The 19,492-nt window shown below is 46.4% G+C and overlaps 1 protein-coding gene across 2 annotated transcripts; it reads left to right on the top strand.

Annotated features, from left to right (window-relative positions):
• Positions 1 to 3,049: 3,049 nt before the first annotated feature.
• IRF4 (interferon regulatory factor 4) lies at positions 3,050 to 17,112 on the top strand. 2 transcript variants are annotated; one of them, XM_069853571.1, is made up of 8 exons: positions 3,050 to 3,380; positions 3,883 to 4,069; positions 4,872 to 4,960; positions 5,518 to 5,659; positions 7,598 to 7,705; positions 8,872 to 9,225; positions 13,177 to 13,289; positions 15,255 to 17,110. In XM_069853571.1, the coding sequence occupies exons 1-8, from the start codon at positions 3,177 to 3,179 to the stop codon at positions 15,396 to 15,398; spliced, it is 1,341 nt and encodes a 446-aa protein (XP_069709672.1). In that variant the 5' UTR covers positions 3,050 to 3,176; the 3' UTR covers positions 15,399 to 17,110. The 2 variants fall into 2 exon arrangements, with proteins under 2 accessions (XP_069709672.1, XP_069709673.1); XM_069853572.1 differs by lacking the exon at positions 7,598 to 7,705 and having other exon boundaries at positions 15,255 to 17,112.
• The last annotated feature ends 2,380 nt before the right edge of the window (positions 17,113 to 19,492 follow it).

The raw sequence follows: 19,492 nt of genomic DNA, 5'->3' as shown, positions 1-19,492 counted from the left end.
TGTTCATTTCATAGTGATATATTTCAAGATGGTTTTATACTTAATGAAATTACAGTTGGCGCCCTGAATACTACACAGTCCTGCCCTTAGGAATTGAAACTGGATTTTGTGAAAGCCTTTCACGTGCCTTTTGGTAAAGCTGTGGTTGCTTGTCTTGATTTATGGTGGCAGTCACCTCCAATCTCAAAGATGTGTTTTAATGTTTAAAGGTGCCTTAACTCGTGACAGAAAAGATTCCCGATTGGCAATGCCAATTCTTTTTTTAGAGGATGGATGGTGTGTTTTAAACCCGGTATCTAAAAATGCTCACAATTCTCACTTCTCCCGCGAAATGTGGCGATAATTACATTTAAATTTCAGAAGATGGCGTTGAAGATTTGCAATTAATATCCTAAACCCAGCATGTACCCTCTGCACCGGCCGCCTGCCAGCACTGCTTTTTTGATCTGATACGTTACAGCAGAAAGGATGTGGATGCGTGTTGGAGACGTTAAAACAGAACAACAACAAGAAAGTGTCGTGGCATGAAACACGTGTTTGAAACCCGAAAGGCGCTGAGGAAGACTTTAATGCAAGCTCAGACCTTGCTCCTTCATGCCCCCCCCCCCCCCCCCCAGCTCCCCAACACCTCAGGGCACGGGGCTTTGCAGGAGGGCAAACAGGAGGGTTCCTCGCCCCCAGCCCCAGCTCCGGTACCGGTACGAGCTTCCCCGGGGCAGCATCCCCCGGGCTCAGCGGGGCGGGAGTCGCTCCCAGAGGGGACTGGCGGCTTCCCCGGCTCTGGCTGCGGCAAAGCCCGGGGTTCCTCACCAGCCCCAGCTCTGATGCCAGCCGGGCTTCCCCGGGGCAGCATCCCCCGGGCTCAGCGGGGCGGGAGTCGCTCCCGGCCGGGGCTGGCGGCTTCCCCGGCTCCGGCCGCGCCGTCGGGGCTCGCAGCCTGCGGGACCCGCCGCCGCTGCTGCCTCCCACCTCATGTCCCTCCCTCCCCCCCCTCAATTTCACACCCGATGGGCTGCAAAGCACGGGGGGGACCTCCAGCCCCAAAGCCGCCGGCTCACCCTCGCCTCGGGGCTGGGTTTCTCATCATCCCTCTCGGCGATCCAGGCTCGGTGGCCCGGGGGGAGCCGGGCCGGGTGGCCGGGGTGCGGGCCGGGGTTCTGGTGGGCGGGGGGGGGCCTGGGGGGGCGATGCTCCCGCCGTCTCCCCGAGCCGCCCGGCCGGCGCCGTCTAGTGCGCTTCTGGTGGGTGTAGCTAGCTGGGGCTTTTACAGTAAAAGCCGCCCGGCTATCACAGGTAGGAGTTTCCCCGTGCTATTTATGTCTATGTGTCTGTCTGTATAGATTTAAAAAAAACCCAACGCGAACGCAGAGAGGCCGCCGGGCTGCGCCCCCTCCTCCCCCCTCGCCCCGCTGCGTGTGTTTACCAGCAACGGGCATGTCAGATGTTTTCCAGCTCGCAAAGTCCCCGCTCCCCTCCGCCGGCTCCACCTCCGGGCCGGGACCCGCCTCCCCCCCCGCTCTCTTCCCTCCCGGGCACGACGCCCTCCGTCATATAAAGAAACTTCCCGGTGCCTCCGGGCCAGTGGCGGTGCTCCCCGTCCCAGCGGCAGCGACACAGGTAAGAGGCGGTGGCACCGGCGCTCCCCGGTCCCGCCCCGGCGATCCCACGGGCGAGGGATGGAGACGGGGCTGGGGGAAGCGGGAGCCTCGGCTTCCCCCGGCTGGGCTCCTCCTGGACCTGCGGGCACCTCAGCCAGCCCTTCGGCTTTTTAATTGCTCTCCCCCTTTAGTTTAAAGCAAAAAATAATAATAATACCCATCCTCTTATCTTGCTCCCGAGGGGAAGGCGCGCACCAGCCCCCGTCGTGGGAATGGGTGGAGGGGCTGCACTTCGTGGGGTCTGAGGGGGTGAAAGAACTTTTTTTGGGGTCTTTGCGTGGACTCTGGCGGCCCCTGCGTGGGGCAGCCGCGGCCCTGGCATGTTGCACCCAAGGGAGAAGCGGGGGGACCGGGTCTGGTGTTTTTGGGAGGGATGCTGTCAGCTCAGGAGAGGGGTGAGGGGGTAAGGGATGCAGAGCTGTCCGTCCCCCCGCGGTGGTGTGCGCTCTGAAAGCCTCCCTGTGTCTACAGGCTGTGGGTGAGGAACCACTTTTTTTCTTTTTTTTTAAATAGAGGTAACGTGGGGAAAAGAATCAAACCACCAAGCCGAGCTTTAGGGCATTCAAGCACTTTTTTAGGGTAAGGAGACAAACCTGATGGCAGGACCCATGACTGGTGTCGGTGTCCTCGTGCTTGGGTTCTTTGCAGCGGGTGCCCCTCACTGCAGAGCCCCAGCACCTCTGTGTGTAGCCAGGACTCTGTGGTTGCCTGCAAGCTCTCATATCTCTGGGAAAAGAATATTGTCAAGGGATGGTGCCCTTACGCCAAGCTGCGTGGGCTGCTGTCTTTCCACTTTTAGGTGTTTGCAATGTATAGATTTGAATGGTACTGTATATGCGTGTTGGGAGCAGTTGGAGGGGTAGATCCAAATAAGACATCATGTGTTCAAATGCGTCTTGTTTAAGGGAGCTTGTGAAAACTACTTTAATGTTCTAATGAGATGCCATATAAATTGTCAACGTAGTCGAATCTCTCCAAATTGCATGTGTGTGCTTGACATTACATATGTGTGCTGTCATATGCAAATACCTTTTTATGCGATTTCTAATTTTTTTTTTTTGTTAAAAAGTAAAATCTCAGTTGAACTCCGTGCAGGTCAAGGGCTTTGCACCTTAAGTCATTTGAAGGCAAAATTTCAACCAGCTGCCTATGTTCGTGCCAAACGGTCGGACCGGGGGGAAGTCTGTCAAAGTCTGCAGCATGAGTGGTGCCTGGGGGATGGCTGTGAGGAGCTGTGCCCAGTTTCCTGAGGCTCTGTACCATGTTTCCTGGGCTCCTTGGGGCCCCCCTGCACGTGTAGCTGCCATTTGACACAATACGTGTGGCACTGGGGACTGCTGGTAGGGCTCTACATGGGGGCTTCAGCCACTGCCTGACCTGTGGGTTTTCCTCTCTCCCCATCCTGCCCATCTCCCCGTCCTCTGCAGCCGCCCAGCGAGCAGGTGTTTGAGTGTGTGCAGAGAAGTGGGCTCAGTGAGGCACCCCAAAACCTCACACCCGACCCCCGACACGAGTGGCATGAACTTGGAGCCGGGCGAGTGCGGGATGAATTCAGTGAGCTGTGGTAATGGGAAACTCCGCCAGTGGCTGATCGACCAGATAGACAGTGGCAAGTACCCAGGGCTGGTGTGGGAGAATGATGAGAAGAGCATCTTCCGCATCCCTTGGAAGCATGCTGGCAAGCAGGACTACAACCGTGAGGAGGACGCCGCCCTGTTCAAGGTAGGTCTCGGTCCAGGAGTTGTGGGACACAGCCGGGGTGCGAGGGATACCCGGAGGCTCTGCAGTAGCCGCTCGCCATCCTGTCCTCGCTGCCTGCCCCGGCAGGCTGGCTCTGCTGGGTGCCCACTGCCAGCACCTGCCTGCCTGGGGGCTCTTGTTTTTTGTGGGATGAGACAGCCTGCCCTTTCCCACTTCTCCATGTGGAGCTAAATGCTTCCGAAACTACAGCACATCTATTTCCTCATTCATCTTGAATCGTTTTCTCCCTTTCCTTGTGCCTGATAAACTGTTTTTCCTACCTTATCATGCTGCTTTTTCTCAGTCTAAACCTGAAGGGAGTAAATTCATGCACATCTAAGCACATATGCTATTTCAAACATTGGGGACTTGTACCTTGTAGGTGATTCTTTTTCTTTTTTCTTTCCTTTTTAATTTTTTTTTTTAATTTTTTTTTTTTAATTTTTATTTTCCTTCTTCTTTTGATTATCTGAAATATTTCCAGGCCTGGGCTCTTTTTAAAGGGAAGTTCAGAGAAGGCATTGATAAACCCGATCCCCCTACCTGGAAGACAAGATTAAGGTGTGCTTTGAATAAGAGTAATGACTTTGAAGAACTGGTGGAGAGAAGCCAGCTGGACATTTCAGATCCCTATAAAGTGTACAGAATAGTGCCAGAAGGAGCTAAAAAAGGTAAAGCATCTCAAATTCTCTGTGTAACAGCGTGTGAATACATCTCATTGTAAGCATACGAGGACTAAAGTGTGCTTTTCTGGAATTGCCCTGCAGTCTTTTTAAGTCTTTCAAGGAGCCAAAATGCAGGGCTCAATTGCAGCTTGTTCTGATGGCATGAGAGGCTGCATCTGCAGGAGGACTGCTGGTGTTTGAGTCAGAGCATTGAAAGGGAGCCCTTGCAGAAGTTGCAGACAGGCGCTCTGTGCATTGCTGGAGGAATTGCTCTTTTAGTGGGAGCCTCCCTACCAGTTCTGTGTAGAGGGAGCCAAGCAAGCAGCTCAGGGGACAGGAAACAAACAAACAAAAAAATTGCTTGCTGGATCTAGGTTTTGAATATAGGGAGAACAGAAGTGTTTTGAGCTGAACAGTAGGTGGTAGGCAGTGGGGAGGAGCTGGGAGCAAGGCATGTCCAGCCTGCGGCCTCCTGGGCAGAAACTGGGGCCAGTGACTGCTCTCCAAGAAGCTCCTGGCACCAGGCAGGGCTTATGGGAGGCAAAGACATGACAGGGCCCAGAGGGGTACATGGTGGCACAATGGGTATGACTGGGCAGCTGTTTTCTGGGGAGGCGTCGGGGAGCCCACCAGGACAGACTGCCTGGAAAGAATGGCTGGAAATCCTGTCCCAAGCCGGCACTGGAGGGCATTTCAGTCCTTTGCTTGTTCAGAGGTAGGTTGTATGGATTTGTCTCCAATGTGCCAATTTCAGATTGTCTTCAGATGTAGTTGACATCATTTATTTTCATCTCTCTGGTAAACATAGGTGCAAAACAGATCAGCATGGAGGAGCAACCATTAATGATGAACCATCCCTTTCCAATAACATCTCCTTACACTTCACTACCATCTCAGGTATGTCATTGGTTACACATTTCACTTGGTGCTTATACATTGAGCGTAATTTCTGTGATATGTGCTATGTCTGTCTTTGCTGGCTGGCTCCCTAGTTCCCTCTGGGAAGCAACTTTATTATGAAAACTGAGAAATCTAGAAACAACTTTTTTAATGTCATATGAGGCCACAGGGCTCTTGATTTCCCTTGGTGTTTTTTATCCCTGAGTAATATCTATTTTCTATTGGACGAGAGATATTACTGTAGTGCCATTCTCTTGATGCTGGAATGTAAGCACCCACTGAAGCCTTGCTCTTCCGAGCAGACATTTACCAGCAATGCTTTGACTGCCTTTTGTTATTCCACCCTGCTTATTATTTACACCAGTGGTGAGAAGTTAATTTGAAAGCCTCATTGGCGGTGGTGGCGAAGTGCCATTTGTGTAGTCTGGGCAATGCTTAGACCTCACCGGGCTTTGGCAGAGCAAATCAGAGAGCTGAAATGTGAAAACTGATGCGATGCACAGCATTAGTTTTGACAGCTGCAGAGTTAATGAATATCTCGTTAAATTGAATAGGTACCTAACTACATGGTGCCCCATGAACGGAACTGGAGGGAGTTTGCTCCGGAGCAGCCGCATCCTGACATCCCCTACCAGTGTGCCAGTGTCCCCTTTGCAGCTCGCAATCATCACTGGCAAGGGCCTGGCTGTGAGAACGGTAAGATGCTCCCATTTAGGGTTGCTTGCTGAGGTTGGTCACCCAGAAGGACTGCAGGTTTCAGGTTTCTTATTTGTAGCTTTGATTGGATTAACAGAAGTGGTAGGAGAGGAGTGTTGAGCTCCCTTCAAGCAGCCCTTGTCCTGGCTCTTGCTTTCACTGCAACTGTACACATATAACCGTACACATCTTAGGAAAAAATTTTTCACGGAAAGAGTCATTGGGCACTGGAACAGGCTGCCCAGGGAGGTGTTTGAGTCACCTTCCCTGGAGGTGTTTAAGGCAAGGGTGGACGAGGTGCTGAGGGGCATGGTTTAGTGATTGATAGGAGTGGTTGGACTCGATGATCCGGTGGGTCTCTTCCAACCTGGTGATTCTATGATTCTATGATATGGTGTGTGGGCTGCGCAGTCCTCTGAGCTGATACAAGTCAGCCCCAAAAAGTCCTCAGCTGTCTCAAAGGCCCTGAGCAATAAGAAGGCAACCAACGCTCTCAAAAAATCCCTTGACAGGAACATGTGCTCTTCAGCTTTGCTTTCTGATTTTGGACCTTTTGAGGCACACATTTTTGAGGTTTCCCCTCCAGTCTTCTAGATTAGAGTGGCATTATTCTTCTGAGAGGAAAACTGAAATTATTACTTTATTTTAGTGCGGCAGCAATGGGACAACTTGTCATGGATTGAGTCTCTCATGGGGCTGTGATAGCAGAAACAGAATAAAGGGACGTTCCTTTCCCTGAAGATGTCACAGTACCAGAGCCTAACATAACATGGCTTTCCTAGCTCTGCATCCTTAGGAAAAAGCCTGAATTGTGAAAATTTGCAATGCTGAAGCCTGCAGGGTATAAAACAACACAAAAGGAACAGTGTGCCATAGACCCTTGCAAGATAACTCACCTGAGGATGCAGGCATTTGCTTCGTGAGGAGAAGCAGCTGGTTCAGAAAGGCCTGGAAGGATGGGAATCGAGAAGGGACTTCTTAGAGCAGATAATACCTTTTCAGAGGACAGCTCTCTAGAGGTTTTGGTGCAGAGAAGTCTTTGGGTCTGTTAAAAAGTAAATGCTCAGTGCACTGCAACTTTTCCTGGGAAAATACTGGAATTATTAGGAAGAATCTTTTGCTTTTAGTGGAGCCATTTGCTAAGAAAAAATCAAGGTAGCAAGCTGAATGAACTCTACCCTGAAGTTCATCCTCTGCAGCAGTTGGAACACACATCTGGATGTTTTACTGAATTCAGAGGCAGTTGTTAGTGTCTGGTTTCGAGTTTCTCATTGGCTGTAAAATGTGTAAAGAGATGTGGGTGTTTTGTATCTGCATTGCTTCAGCTCCTGATTGTGATGGGTTCTGCCACTGAGGGGAAAGGTAGTGTGTGTTTCTCTGCCAGTCACTTGCATCATGCTCCAAAGACTTACATTGACATTGAGAAACATCAATTACCTGTGTTATAATCTGCTTACTAAAAAGCATCTCTTGGAACAGTCTAATAGTAGTCTGGGTAATGAAACCTTGTTAATCTCTGCCTGCACAGTTTTCTTTACCTGCTTTTTAAACAGTGGTAATTCAAGCTTTATTGTTAACCCATCTCTAGTAAAATTCCTTGGGTGAAGTGGGTTCTTTTATTTGGGCAACTTTTAAGAGCACTGTAGTCTAGGTAAAAATGTAAATTATTTCTGTAATAGACTGGCACATTAAGTAAGGAAAAAGGAATGAGAGAATACTGTAATGCAAAGGCTCAAATAAAAATACGGTCTAAATAATATCTGAAGAGATTGGTAGAGTTGGCAAACCTGGAAAAATGACCTTTTTAAGAAGAAGAGGGGAAGAGAGAGAGTTCCTGGTGGTGCCCAGAAAAACTTCATTTTGCATCGCTGTGATCTCTGCCCGAGCTTTCCTTTTAGGTTTTAGGCAGCTGTCACTGACTTTTGTTTGTGAAAACAGGTTGTCAGGTGACAGGAACCTTTTATGCTTGTGCCCCTCCTGAGTCCCAGACTCCTGGCATTCCGATCGAGCCAAGTATAAGGTCTGGTGAAGCCCTCGCCCTGTCAGGTAAGGTCCATTACCATCCGGGCTTTCTGGGGAGCTTGACAAGAAACTCCCACTTCTGACTTGCTCTGGCACCATTTCTCCTTTCTGATGAAAATTAAAAAGAAAGAAAAATAGAAACCTTTATTAATTAATTAATTTGTGTGTGGCCTAAAGCAGCCTCAGTTTTCCAGGATACTTCATCACTTGTAGCCCGAGCTCCAAGGGAAGAGGATTGTTCAAGTTAATGGAAGTGCTTTGCTGGCTCATGGTGTTAATGCTATGTTGCTTTGATGAGCCACTGGATCAGCCTTGCCCAGAGGAGTTTGAAGGTTCTGGGGAGTCAGTGACTTCTCAGTTAGTCGTTTGGGATGAGCTTCCCAAAAAACTAGTGTTACCTGGGTACCTTGCTGTGCTTCTACTGGTGCCATCTAGTTTTGCTCTTCTTCATTATTCCTGGTGAAAAAAAGGCATTCAGGGTAGAAAAGGGAAGTTATTTCAGCCAGATTTGCATTTATCTGGATTCTAGGGGACTTTCTGAAAAATTCTGGGCAAAGTTGTGGATTTTCTCAGAAATAACAGATAAACGTGTAACATGATGCTTCGCAGATTTCTTGAGTGGGATTGTTCTTAGGGGTCAGCCAAGTTGACTGAATGGGCATTTGAAAGTAAGGCTGGGAATTTCAGATACAGCCCTGTTGGAGCTGGAGCCAGCAGTCACTTCTCTTCAGGCAGCTGAGTGCAAGTTTGCAGGTCCCCTGTGTAAAAGTCTCTTTTATGTAAAATCTGTGGAGAAATAGAGCTACTTCCTGATTAAATCTGAGGAAGCGTACTGAGCTGGTAGGTTTAATTCTGACATGAACTTGGAAAATGTGACAAAACTTTTTGTGTGCAGGCTTTCCCTCTCAAACAGAAACGTAAAGCTTGCAGGACATTAGATCCTACCGAATTTCCACATCAGTAGCCCTTATTATAAAATGAGAGAGCATTAATGCTACTGTGCCACCAGAATTGTAGTATTTATGTTCTTTATATGATTTTTCCTAAGGCGAGTCTGTCTTCTGCGTGATGGTGCCCACCAAGTTCAGAAATCTCATGCAAACTTGTCTTTTGGTCTTAGCACAGATCTGAAAAATGAAACATTCATGCTACTGTATCACAGTGATTCTTTTTTTCCCCTCTTCTTATAGATTGTCGACTCCACATCTGCTTATATTACCGTGAAATACTGGTAAAGGAGGTAACAACTTCTAGTCCTGAAGGTTGTAGGATATCCCATGGCCAAAGTTATGAGGTCAGCAGCCTGGACCAAGTTATATTCCCTTATCCAGAGGATAATGGCCAGAGGAAGAACATAGAAAAACTTTTGAACCACCTGGAACGAGGAGTAATACTGTGGATGGCACCTGATGGCCTCTATGCTAAGAGACTTTGCCAAAGTAGGATCTACTGGGATGGGCCTCTGGCTCTCTGCAGTGACCGACCCAACAAGCTGGAGCGGGACCAGACATGCAAGCTCTTTGATACCCAGCAGTTCTTAGCAGGTAATTCCCGGTATGACTTTGATATAATTTCTGGAGATGTCACCTGGCTGCTCTCCACATCAGCTTTATGGGAGCACTCTTTGTGTTACTGTACAAATTACAGTAAGAATTACCCCTTGCTGCTTCCTCTGGGCAAACACAGTCAGGGAGTAGTTGATTCCTGAATAATCCTGTCAAATTCTGCTCTCCATGCACTTTCAATGTCCCTGCGCAAACCAGCAGGAGTGAACTAGTGCTCAGCTGTTCACATCCCAAACCTTACAGCTCTTTAAGAAACGTAAGGAGGAACCTAAAAAAACCCAAACAGTGTCCTCATATTGGGTGACAGAGGAAAATGGATCCTGATCTTAGATGGTGTAAGTCCTGGATAGGTCTGTGTTCTGCACTTGTGCTGCTCTCAACCTGATCCAGAGTGAGCCTGAGATCTTGCTCAGAGTATCCACATATTGGCATGGAATTGAGTAGAAAGCCTTCTTTTCACTCCGTGGTAGTGTTTAAAAGACATCTGGGGGGTGAAAAGGATTTCACAAGCTCTGGAGTTTCTGCTCTAAGTGGGGTGTCCATTACCTCTCCAGGGCAACGTGGAAAGATCTTGTTTTGCACAGGGCAGTTGGGAGCATCAGTACAGAGGGCAAAGGCATTTTTTAGGATGGTATATTTTCATTCCAGCCCATGGAGGGAAGGAGCAGAGCCTCAACTCCACTCCCCAGCACTTCTGAGCAGTTAAGAGTGAAGAGCGCTGTCCACCCAGAGAAACCACTGGGAGCAGGTCATTGTCGCAGAGGACAACTTAGGCAGCAGTAATATGTTGCCCCTCTTTGAGACGTGTGGCATTGCTACAGATGAACAGAGTGCCTATGGTTTGGTATGTTTTCCCATTAGAACAGGGCGTCAGCACTGGCATGAGTCTCTGAGGAGAACAATGTCTTGCAACATTAAAAAAACTCCACAAAACCCAAACCAACAGCTTTAGCCTACTTTATATTCCAAGGTTGGTGTACCATCCTAGCAAAATGGTCAAGCAAGAAATGCATTTAAAGAGGGAAATCTCACATGGATGTGAAAATTGACAGTTGAAAAGGGGAATTTGAGGTCAGGGCATAGGCTTGGGCTTCAATCACATGCTAGTTTAAAGACGTATAATTCTACCTCTGATGATGGTTTTGGAAATCCCTTTCCCTTTTCTCAGGTGGTTTTTTAGATGTACTCTGGGTTCTTCCAAACGGTTGACAGGACATCTCTTTTTAGACACCTAACCCCAAAGATAAGCTCAAGCAATAGTTATTTTTTCCCCTGTCCTAAATTACTTATGCACCAATGCCTGTGCAAAACCAAACATGTGGTTGAAGTCATAGTCTGTGGTGCGTGCAAAGTGATTTTTTTGCATGTGTTGACGCTCTGCTAGGTTTGTAGGTGACTTGCCATGGGTGCATCTCATCTGCATGTTAATTGAATATACTGAACTCCCAGGCTGCAGGCAAGCTTGGGGATTTCCCCCTTAGAAAACCAGGGCTTCCTTGGGAAGAGACACCAGAGACTAGTACCAGGAAAGGAAATCCTGAACAGCAGAGAAAGGGACAGAAGCGGAACTAGTGTGGATGGCAGCTTTTAGAACCCTGTTGAGGAGCTGGATCCTGCAGTGTGACCTGTGCTGCGGCATCAAGGCCTGCGTTGAGCAGCCTGCACAGTTGAGAAGGCTAAACCGGCAATAAATCAGAAATCAGGTGGATGATCTCTGGGGAGTATTGCATAATAAATGCAGTAAGTTGGGCTGGGTAGAGAGCAGGAGGACAGAATAAGGAAACTCGGGAGTGTGAGAGCAGCAGCCAGAGGAGGGTTAGCTTGGCAAAAGGAGAGGCAGCTGGAGCAGCAGGAGATGGAGAAGGTTTGGGGAGGTGCATGAGGAGCCCCGCCATACAGGCGGAAGCACTTTGGTCTGGAGAGGGAGACGGAGGGAGTGGAACGTTTTGGAGAAACGCAAGGCTGACTGCAAGCCCCTTGTTATCCTGCTGGTGGGAAAGAGAGGGCTTTCTTCTCCAGGTCCATGCCGTGGGCTGCAGTGTGGCACTCCCACATGTGTTCAGGATTTGGAGAATGGCTGAGGCTGAGTAAAACTGGGGGACAGAGGAAGGTGGCATCAGCAGTCTGGTGTTGGACTGGCCTTGGGTGGATTGTCCTTCCCTGTCCTGTGGCAGCACAGAGGGAAGCGGGCTCCTATGGAAAAGCTCTCTTTTCTCCTGTCATACCTACAAATGGTTCACAGCACTTTTAGGGGCTCTGGGGGGAGACTTTGGGGAGAACTATGTTTTACTCTGTGTTTTAAATGAGCTGCCTGTTGTTTTACTTCTATAACTGACCATCCCAGTAAGACCAGTAGTCCCAAGACAGGGATGTAGTGGCTGCTGAATTCACACCTTGATCTGAAAAGCTTGCAGTCAGAGTAGAAATGGCAGGAGTGTATTTTGGGAAAAGGTGCATTTGTCATGCCAAGTTTCAAGACTTTGATTTTGCTCTATAGCAGGGCATGTGTCACGGCAAGAGGCTGGTTTTAATATTAATTTCAACTTTTTCTAGAAAGCATGAATAGGGTTCTAAATTAAAATGAAATCTTTGCCATTCAACTATGTAGAAATACTACATATAATGCAAACTTTAATGATTTTGTGTTAAATGAAATTTTCTCTTTTCTGGAAGGAAATGCAGTGCCTGAAACACACAACATAGTGATTTTGGTCCAAGTGGAAGTCACTTTTAAAGGCCTTGCCTGCTATCTTTCATATGGGACACTGACTGTTGGAATAATTGTATAATTAGACCTTTTCCCTTTGTGCAGGGATGTAGGTTTAGTGAAGAGAGTGCAGGAGTGCAGAAGTCACAGGCTCTTTTCCTGGCTCAGTGCATGGCTTAAGTAAGGTCCTTCACCTTCCCATGGCTCCCCATCCACCACCAGGCGCCAGTTTGACAGTGGCTTTGTGACTGAGTTTAGCTGAGGCTGAATTTAATGCCTGGCAGTACTTTGAGTCTCTGGCTCTAATAATCCATTGGTTTCAGTTCTGTTGGGTGTCTGCTTGAGTGGGTCCTGGCTACTGCTGGTGTCTGCTCCAGTGGATTCTGCTATTGAGCCCCAATAAAAATACTAATTAGAAGACGCTGCATTTTGTACATATGAAAAGTCTTGTGAGGCAAGGCAAACAGAAAAATTGCAGTGTTACAACTGGCTCCCCCTGATCTGTGGGAAAGTCTCTAAACTTGGTGTCATCTCCTTGCCTGTTGTCTTTTTCCTAACCTCTCTCATCTTCCCCTGGAGTTACTTCATCTTATTCTCCTGTGCTCCAGGGTCATCCATTTGGAGCTCCACCATTCACAAAGTCTTTCTTCCTCGCTTGGCTGGGATACAGTTAATTTTCTTCACAGGAGCCCATATAGCACTATGGTTTGGATTTGTGATCAAAACAGTGCGGATAACACAGGAACGTTTTAGCTAATACTGAACAAGGCTTGCATAGCATCAAGGCTTTTTGTTTGTCACTCTGCCTCCACAGCACGTGGGCTGGGGTGGACAGGAAATTGAGGGGACACAGCTGAGACGGCTAACCCACGGTGACCAAAGGGATATTCCCTACCATATGACCTCATGGTCAGAAGTAAAACTGGAGAGGGAATTTGCCAGAGGCTACTTTTGCTTGGGGACTGGCTAGGCTGATGGCAAGCAATTGCTTTTTCCATCACTTATTTTCCCTAGTTTTGCTTTGGGTTTTTAGGTTTTTTTGGGTTTTTTTTTCTTTTTTTTTTTTCTTCCTTTTTACCTATTAAACTTCTTTTAACTCAGCCCACAAATTTTCTTCCTTTGATTTTCTTTCCCATCCCAGTGGTGAAAACAGGCAAGAAACTGCGTGCTCCTTGCCTGCTTGCTGGGATTAACCCACAATGTGGCTCTTTCTCTCTTCACAGAGCTGCAAGCCTTTGCTCACCATGGACGTCCACTGCCAAGATACCAGGTTGCTCTGTGCTTTGGGGAGGAATTTCCAGATCCACAGAGGCAGAGGAAACTAATTACAGCCCATGTAAGTAGGACTTCTGCCTTGCCTAAAAGAAACATATTCCTTGGAGGATATGGATCTACCAGTCAGGGTTTTCTGCCTTGTGTAGCTTGTGAGGGAGGTAATAAATTCTTGAAAATTCAGGACCATCCAGACCAGGATTGAATCCTCAGATCTACCAAGGACTGACTGGTAACCCTCAGTAGGGCAGAGCACTTGATGTCCCTCTCTGTAGAGGATGTTTTATCCATAATCTCTTGCAAATCCATTCAAAACCTAAAGCTGAAATGTAGCCTGGAAGAGCTGGGCTGTGTTCTGCTAGCCCAGTTGCACAGCTGTTTGGGCTACTAACATTGCACCTGACAGTGCTCCAGAATCCCAGCCTGCATCTTGGGGACTTCAGCCTTTAATGGGATGCAGGAGCTGCCTGTGCAGCTTTTGTGTTAAGGTATATCGCAAACTTACAAGGTGACTGACCACAGTTCGCACACACTCAAAGCTGGTGTTTCGGGATGCTATCTGAGAGAGGGTGATGACAGAGACTGAGACCAGGTACTTTCTAAATTGGCTGTATTGGCCCATAAAACCACAAAAGAGGTGCTAATACACATGTTAGTGGTGGGGCTTAGCTTATTGCATCCTTAGGTAGAAAACTGGTGTCTCAATTTTTCGAAAGCCCCTTCAAGCATGGGTCCCAGGTCAGGCTTTTTTCGTAAGCCATGGCCTGTGCTTAGCTGCATAGCTTCCATACTGCTACATTGCTGCTTAGTGAGTCTCTAGGGTGGAAGCTCACAAATCCATCTCAAGCTATGTAATGGTTAACTAGAAATAGCTTTCCATCCCTGTCTCTTCTTAAACTTTTTTTCATCCCCATTTTGGCTTTCCAGCTTTCTGCCCTTCTTTCCTAGCATCTCCTCCATCCCCTGTCCTGGCAGATTCCCTGTTAGCCTGCACCTCCTGCTTGTTCCAGAGCTTTCCTTCCCCCTTACCAGTTGCTCGTCAACCTGCTCAGCCTTTTGGGCTGTCCTGGCTCATGACCATTCCACCGAAGAGCTGTGCCCTGGGAAGTGTCTGGCTCGCCTGCCCTGCTGCCTTCTTGTCTGCTCCATGACAGGACAGGAGGTGCTCAGCTGCCTCCAAATGCCAGTGAGAGGAAGGGAAAGGGGATCAGTGGGTCTGCTCCACGGCAGCAGTCTGTTCCGTCTCTCTCCCTTCCCAGAGGCAGGGCCCACAGACAGCATATTTTTCCTCCAAAATAGTGCCCAGTCTTAATGTTGAGGGGCTGACTGACCAGCAGGAGAGAACAGTTGTCTGACCTGCCTGTCCCCCAAGAGTACAGAGAGCTTCAAGTGTTTGTTCTCGGTGCGCAACCTAAGTATTTGTGAAGCCTGAAGCCCTGAGTAGAATGGTGGTTTCTGAAGAGATAGGAGTGAAGGCAGAGTTAAATCATACAAATCGCCCTTGGTGGTTGAACAGATTCCTCAACAGAGCTTGAATGAATGAACAGAAACAAGAGTAACCTTCAGCGTTAGATCGAAGTCTAATTTCAAGCACAGTTATTTGATGATGTATCTCAGTCTACCTGAGGGCTCCACCATTTCAAGTTAAGTCCTCAGAGCAGTTTGCAATGCAGACAGGGCTTTCAGTGCTTTATGTATGCATTTGAACATGTTGAGTGGCCAGAGATGTGTCTGAGGTTGGTTGAGGAACTACAATTGCCAGTACATCATTTGTGTCACTGGTACGTGGCCTTCTAAATGAAGGCTGTGGAGGTAAGGACTGTGTGCAGTTAGCAAAGCACTTGGCAGCAGAATAGGCAAACCCTAGTTTAAAATAGAGATTAGTGAGACCACTGAAATAGTTTTCCCCTTCTGGTAAGCAGAATTAATTTGTCTTAGCTTGTTTTTAACTTAAACCCACTGTAAATAACTAAGATGAGGAGAATGAAATTTTGTCACTTGTCTGATTAACATTTTGTCTGTTCTTAAGGTTGAACCAATGTTTGCCAGGCAGCTGTATTACTTTGCTCAACAAAACAGTGGACATCTTCTGAGAGGCTATGATTTACCAGAACTCGTGACTAGTCCAGAGGATTATCACAGATCTATTCGCCATTCCTCTATTCAAGAATAAAATCCTCAGAAAGAGTGTTCTTAAAGGCACTGTAAAGATTATGCAAAGTGGAGGAGCAGATATGGGTTGCAATTTGGAGATCCACATCACAACTGGACGTGTTCAGGGGTTCAGTGATAGGAAAGTAAACTAGGACAACGTATTGCATGATACAAATGACGGGTCTTCAACATTTGGATACTACATCTCACATAGGTTCCACTGATGCTAAGAATAACTCAAAACTGACGAAATGATTGCTATGTTTACGTTTGCTTACTGTTCTCCTTGTGTTTTGAGGACTGATTCTTACTGAAGACTTAAATCCAGAGTTTACACTGTTACATTTGCAGGGCTATTTATTTTGGATTACTGATCTCAGGGAAAGTAGCTAAATTTTGTGGTGTTTCCAGTTTGAAACTGTAGCCACTATAGGTGGGTAGCAAACGTAGATGGCTTATTGAGAATAGCTAATATGTTAAGTGGTTATAAATTTAGATTCATAAGTGTGATGCCTATATTCTTGTATAGAATATTTCAGTGTATTTTTAAAAAAACAATACAAATCTCCAGAGACATATTTTTTGAATGCCTGACTGACATTTGTCCCGACAATTAATTTTGTTGTTGCTGCTGTTGTTATTGGATTAGCCCCCATAACAGCAGTTTCAAAGGTGATGCATTTATGGTACTGTGTTTAAAAAATGTGACTGTTCAGCTCATATTACCTGTGGATTTAGTGGATTAACCACTAAAATTCTAGAGTCCCGAAGAGCAGGTTTAATAATAAATTACATTTTTCTTCTAATTGAAAGCTACTATGCATTTTATATCTATATGTGTGTGTATGTATGCATTAGAATTAAGTTGGCAGACCTTGAAAATAGCACAGAAATAGTCCTGCTAGCCCTTTATTTGATGTCAGATGCATGAGCCAGGCTAAAATAACCACCACCACTGATTTACACAGAGCTGTCTCTGCTCTTCATGTGCACTCGCAGCTTCCTTCCAGTGGTACTGAAATGAATGTGAAGGGAGAATTTAAGGAGAGCAGCATTTGGCCTCCTGTATTAAGACAGTCAAGGAAATACTTGGTTTAACATTTTTTTTCAAAAATTTTACAGAAGTATAATATGATACAATTTGCAGCTTTTAATGATAGGGTGCCGTTATAAAAACAAAGAAAAGAGATCTGTTGGGTATGCATGTCAGTGAAATTTCCTCACTGGCAAGCAGACAGTGTGAGTTTAGTAGCTTTAACTCCAGAACACGATCTCCCTGTGCTTAACAAACATACTTCACTTTAATTTCTAAATGAGGGAGAAAAACAAATACTTGGTCTGGCGGCAGACTTGTGTTCTAGGGACTTTGAATTTATACATCTTAAAGATGCATACTCTTTTGGGATATATTATCCCCCTTCCTTTCCTTCTCCACAGTGCCAAGCAGAATTAACAGATAATTTTTACTTTTGTGTTCTTTGTTACTTGAAGTGTTTTTCCTGGCTTAACGACTTTCATAGGGAAGACTTAATTTTTGTTTTAGACATTAAAAACACTGTTATAGGTGACCTTCAGGGCTTCTGCATATGCTTTTGGTCTGTGCATGCATTTTACTGAAAGGAACATTTGTGTTCAAACTGAACAGCTACAGTACAAATATTTGATGTGTTTTTTACTTTTTTTTAGTGGTCGTTGCTTCATATGCTCATTGCTTCAGCTCACATCTTAGAATAAAGTCCTTATTCCCTACCAACTTGATTTGTACGTGTCATTTTCAGTAGCGGGGGAAATCTAGCCCATGCAGTTCTGCATTCTGAACCGGGGCAGTGTTGCTGGCTAAGTCTTGTTGGGAACTGTGTTCTAAGCCAGAAGTGCAGGGAAAAATCTAAAGGTAAGGACTTTTCGTATGAAAATGTCTGCAATATTAGCTACAGTTCGTAGAAAAAGTGTAAATAGGGAGGTTGCCATTTGGCTGTTGTTTTCTCAGAACATGGCTGATGCAGCAGAGCCCTGTAGTTGGAAATCTAATGTTGCTACATGCTTGAGGGCTCTGCTCCTGCCCTTCCAAGGCTTCCGGGGCAAGGGACTGGGCTGGTGAACCTCCACCCACCCCAGCGCTCGGGAACCCTCTGGCCACTTGCTGGACTGGCAGCTGGAGCTGGTGGTTACTGGTTGCAGAGCGCTTTCAAGTAAGAAAAGCTGGGAAAGGGTGAAAAGGAGGATGATTAATGAACTAAAATAGTGATGTTGAGAATAAGGGTGAATTTCACCAGGCAGCCCCTGTTTACTGGAAATCAGAGCCCAAATAAAGGTCCTTGGGTGCAGCATCTCACAGTCAGAGCAAGGTGTGAAAAGTAGTTACGACATTTGTGAAGTGTCTGAAGATGGGGGAGGGGACATCTTCTCTTTATGTGGAGGCTGCTGTTAACTGTCGAGGTATGTTATAATTTTTGGCTCTGGAATGAACTTTGAATTAAATATTTTCCTTGAAGGAGTGTGATTTAAAGTCAGTGGCTTTGAAGAAGGAGGGAGAAGAGGACCACCTACATTGTGGCGAGACACAACTTGCTTAATTTGAACACAGAGAGATGTAGGTGAAAGACTTAGTTTAACAAGCAAAGAAGTCGAGATACTTCTCTTGGAGGGATGGAATAAGGGGGAAGAGTGGGAAGAAAATGAAGCTATTGATTTGTACTAGAAACTATTTTGCCTGTGAGGACTTTAAAGCTGTGTTTGATTTTTGTCTCTTACTGTTCAAAATAGCTAATGGATATATTAAGGGGGGTGGGGGGGAGAACCAAACAAGAAAAAACCCTGAAAACATTTTCTTTTAGTATCTTTTTTACAGTCACTACATGAAAGCGTTTGAAGTACTTCCTACTTCTGTTAACTTCTGTTTATAGTTTCTGAGGTCTACTTCCTTCCTGTTAGGATTTCAGTGGTGTTACAAATGACATGCTTTACTCCTGTCAACACCAAAGGTATAGCTGGTGTTTTTTCAAACGATTTCAGCGTGCAATTTGTGCCAGTGTTGGTTTCTCTGATTTTAATATGGCCACACTTACAACTGTTTCTTGAAAGGGTTTCGTGCCAGAACTCTGCAGCTGAAGTACTTGTATTCAAAATTTGGTTCTGCTAAGTGGTTTTGCCTACTGCTGCAAAGTATAATAGCCTTAAAGGGATTGTAGGTTAACCAGAAATGAGGAGAGGTATTTTAAGCTGAAGTACAGCGTAACAGGGCTTGTGGAAAAAACACAGGATTCACGTGAAAACCCCCGTGGCCTTTCAGACGGGCATATGCAAGCCGTTTACATCAGCGTTTGTCAGCAGCGTGGAGGTGGGGAAACACCACCCTTGGCAGAGAGTTTTCAGGAAAAAGTAAAGCATTTTCTCTTGCATGCTCTCAGATTATTGTCAGTGTATACTTGTAGAGAAGCAGTGGGGCAACAGAGAGAGAGAGTACTTAGAAAAAACCAAAAGCTGAGTAGCTTGAAAAAAAACTATAATATCTCCTTTCCCAGCAGAATTATGTGTCAAGTATAGTTGATCTCGGACAGCAAGTTTAAAAATTGCCAGGGTAATTTTTATCTGAACTCTGATCTGGCTAGTAGGAAGCTAAATGTTATTTATTTGCAAACAAGTGCTTGCGAGCTTGGTCAGCTCCAAAGAGCAATAGACAAGCCCCAGTGACTCAGAGCAGGTACCTGATGTGCAGCTCATTCAAGCATTTAGCTTTTAAGTGTGTAGCCGGGTAGCGCATCCTTTTTGCATCCCAGCAGGATGGTTACATCCATTGTACCCAATAACCAGCTCTGCTGCTGGGCTACAGGTACCAACAGTCCAAATGCCTGCAAACACGTGCCTTGAACATGCTGAAATGACAGACAAGGAGGAGCTAACTTAGGTATCTCAGTATAACGCTCCTTGAACTATAGACAGTGAATAACTGATGAACACACTGGAGTAGGATTGGGTGGGTTGCCGTTGCCCTTTTGTCAACTGACAAGAGGGTAAGGCAATCACCTGCACTTGAATGAGAACTGAAAAATAAGCCAGATGCCTTGGTTCTGGGATTGGATTTTGGATTTGGTTTCCCACTTTGCACTGGCAGAA

This window comes from Phaenicophaeus curvirostris, chromosome 3 (assembly GCF_032191515.1).
Source record: "Phaenicophaeus curvirostris isolate KB17595 chromosome 3, BPBGC_Pcur_1.0, whole genome shotgun sequence".
Lineage (NCBI taxonomy): Eukaryota > Metazoa > Chordata > Aves > Cuculiformes > Cuculidae > Phaenicophaeus > Phaenicophaeus curvirostris.
Note: the sequence above shows the minus strand (reverse complement) of the source record. Positions and strands in the feature narration are given on the sequence as shown.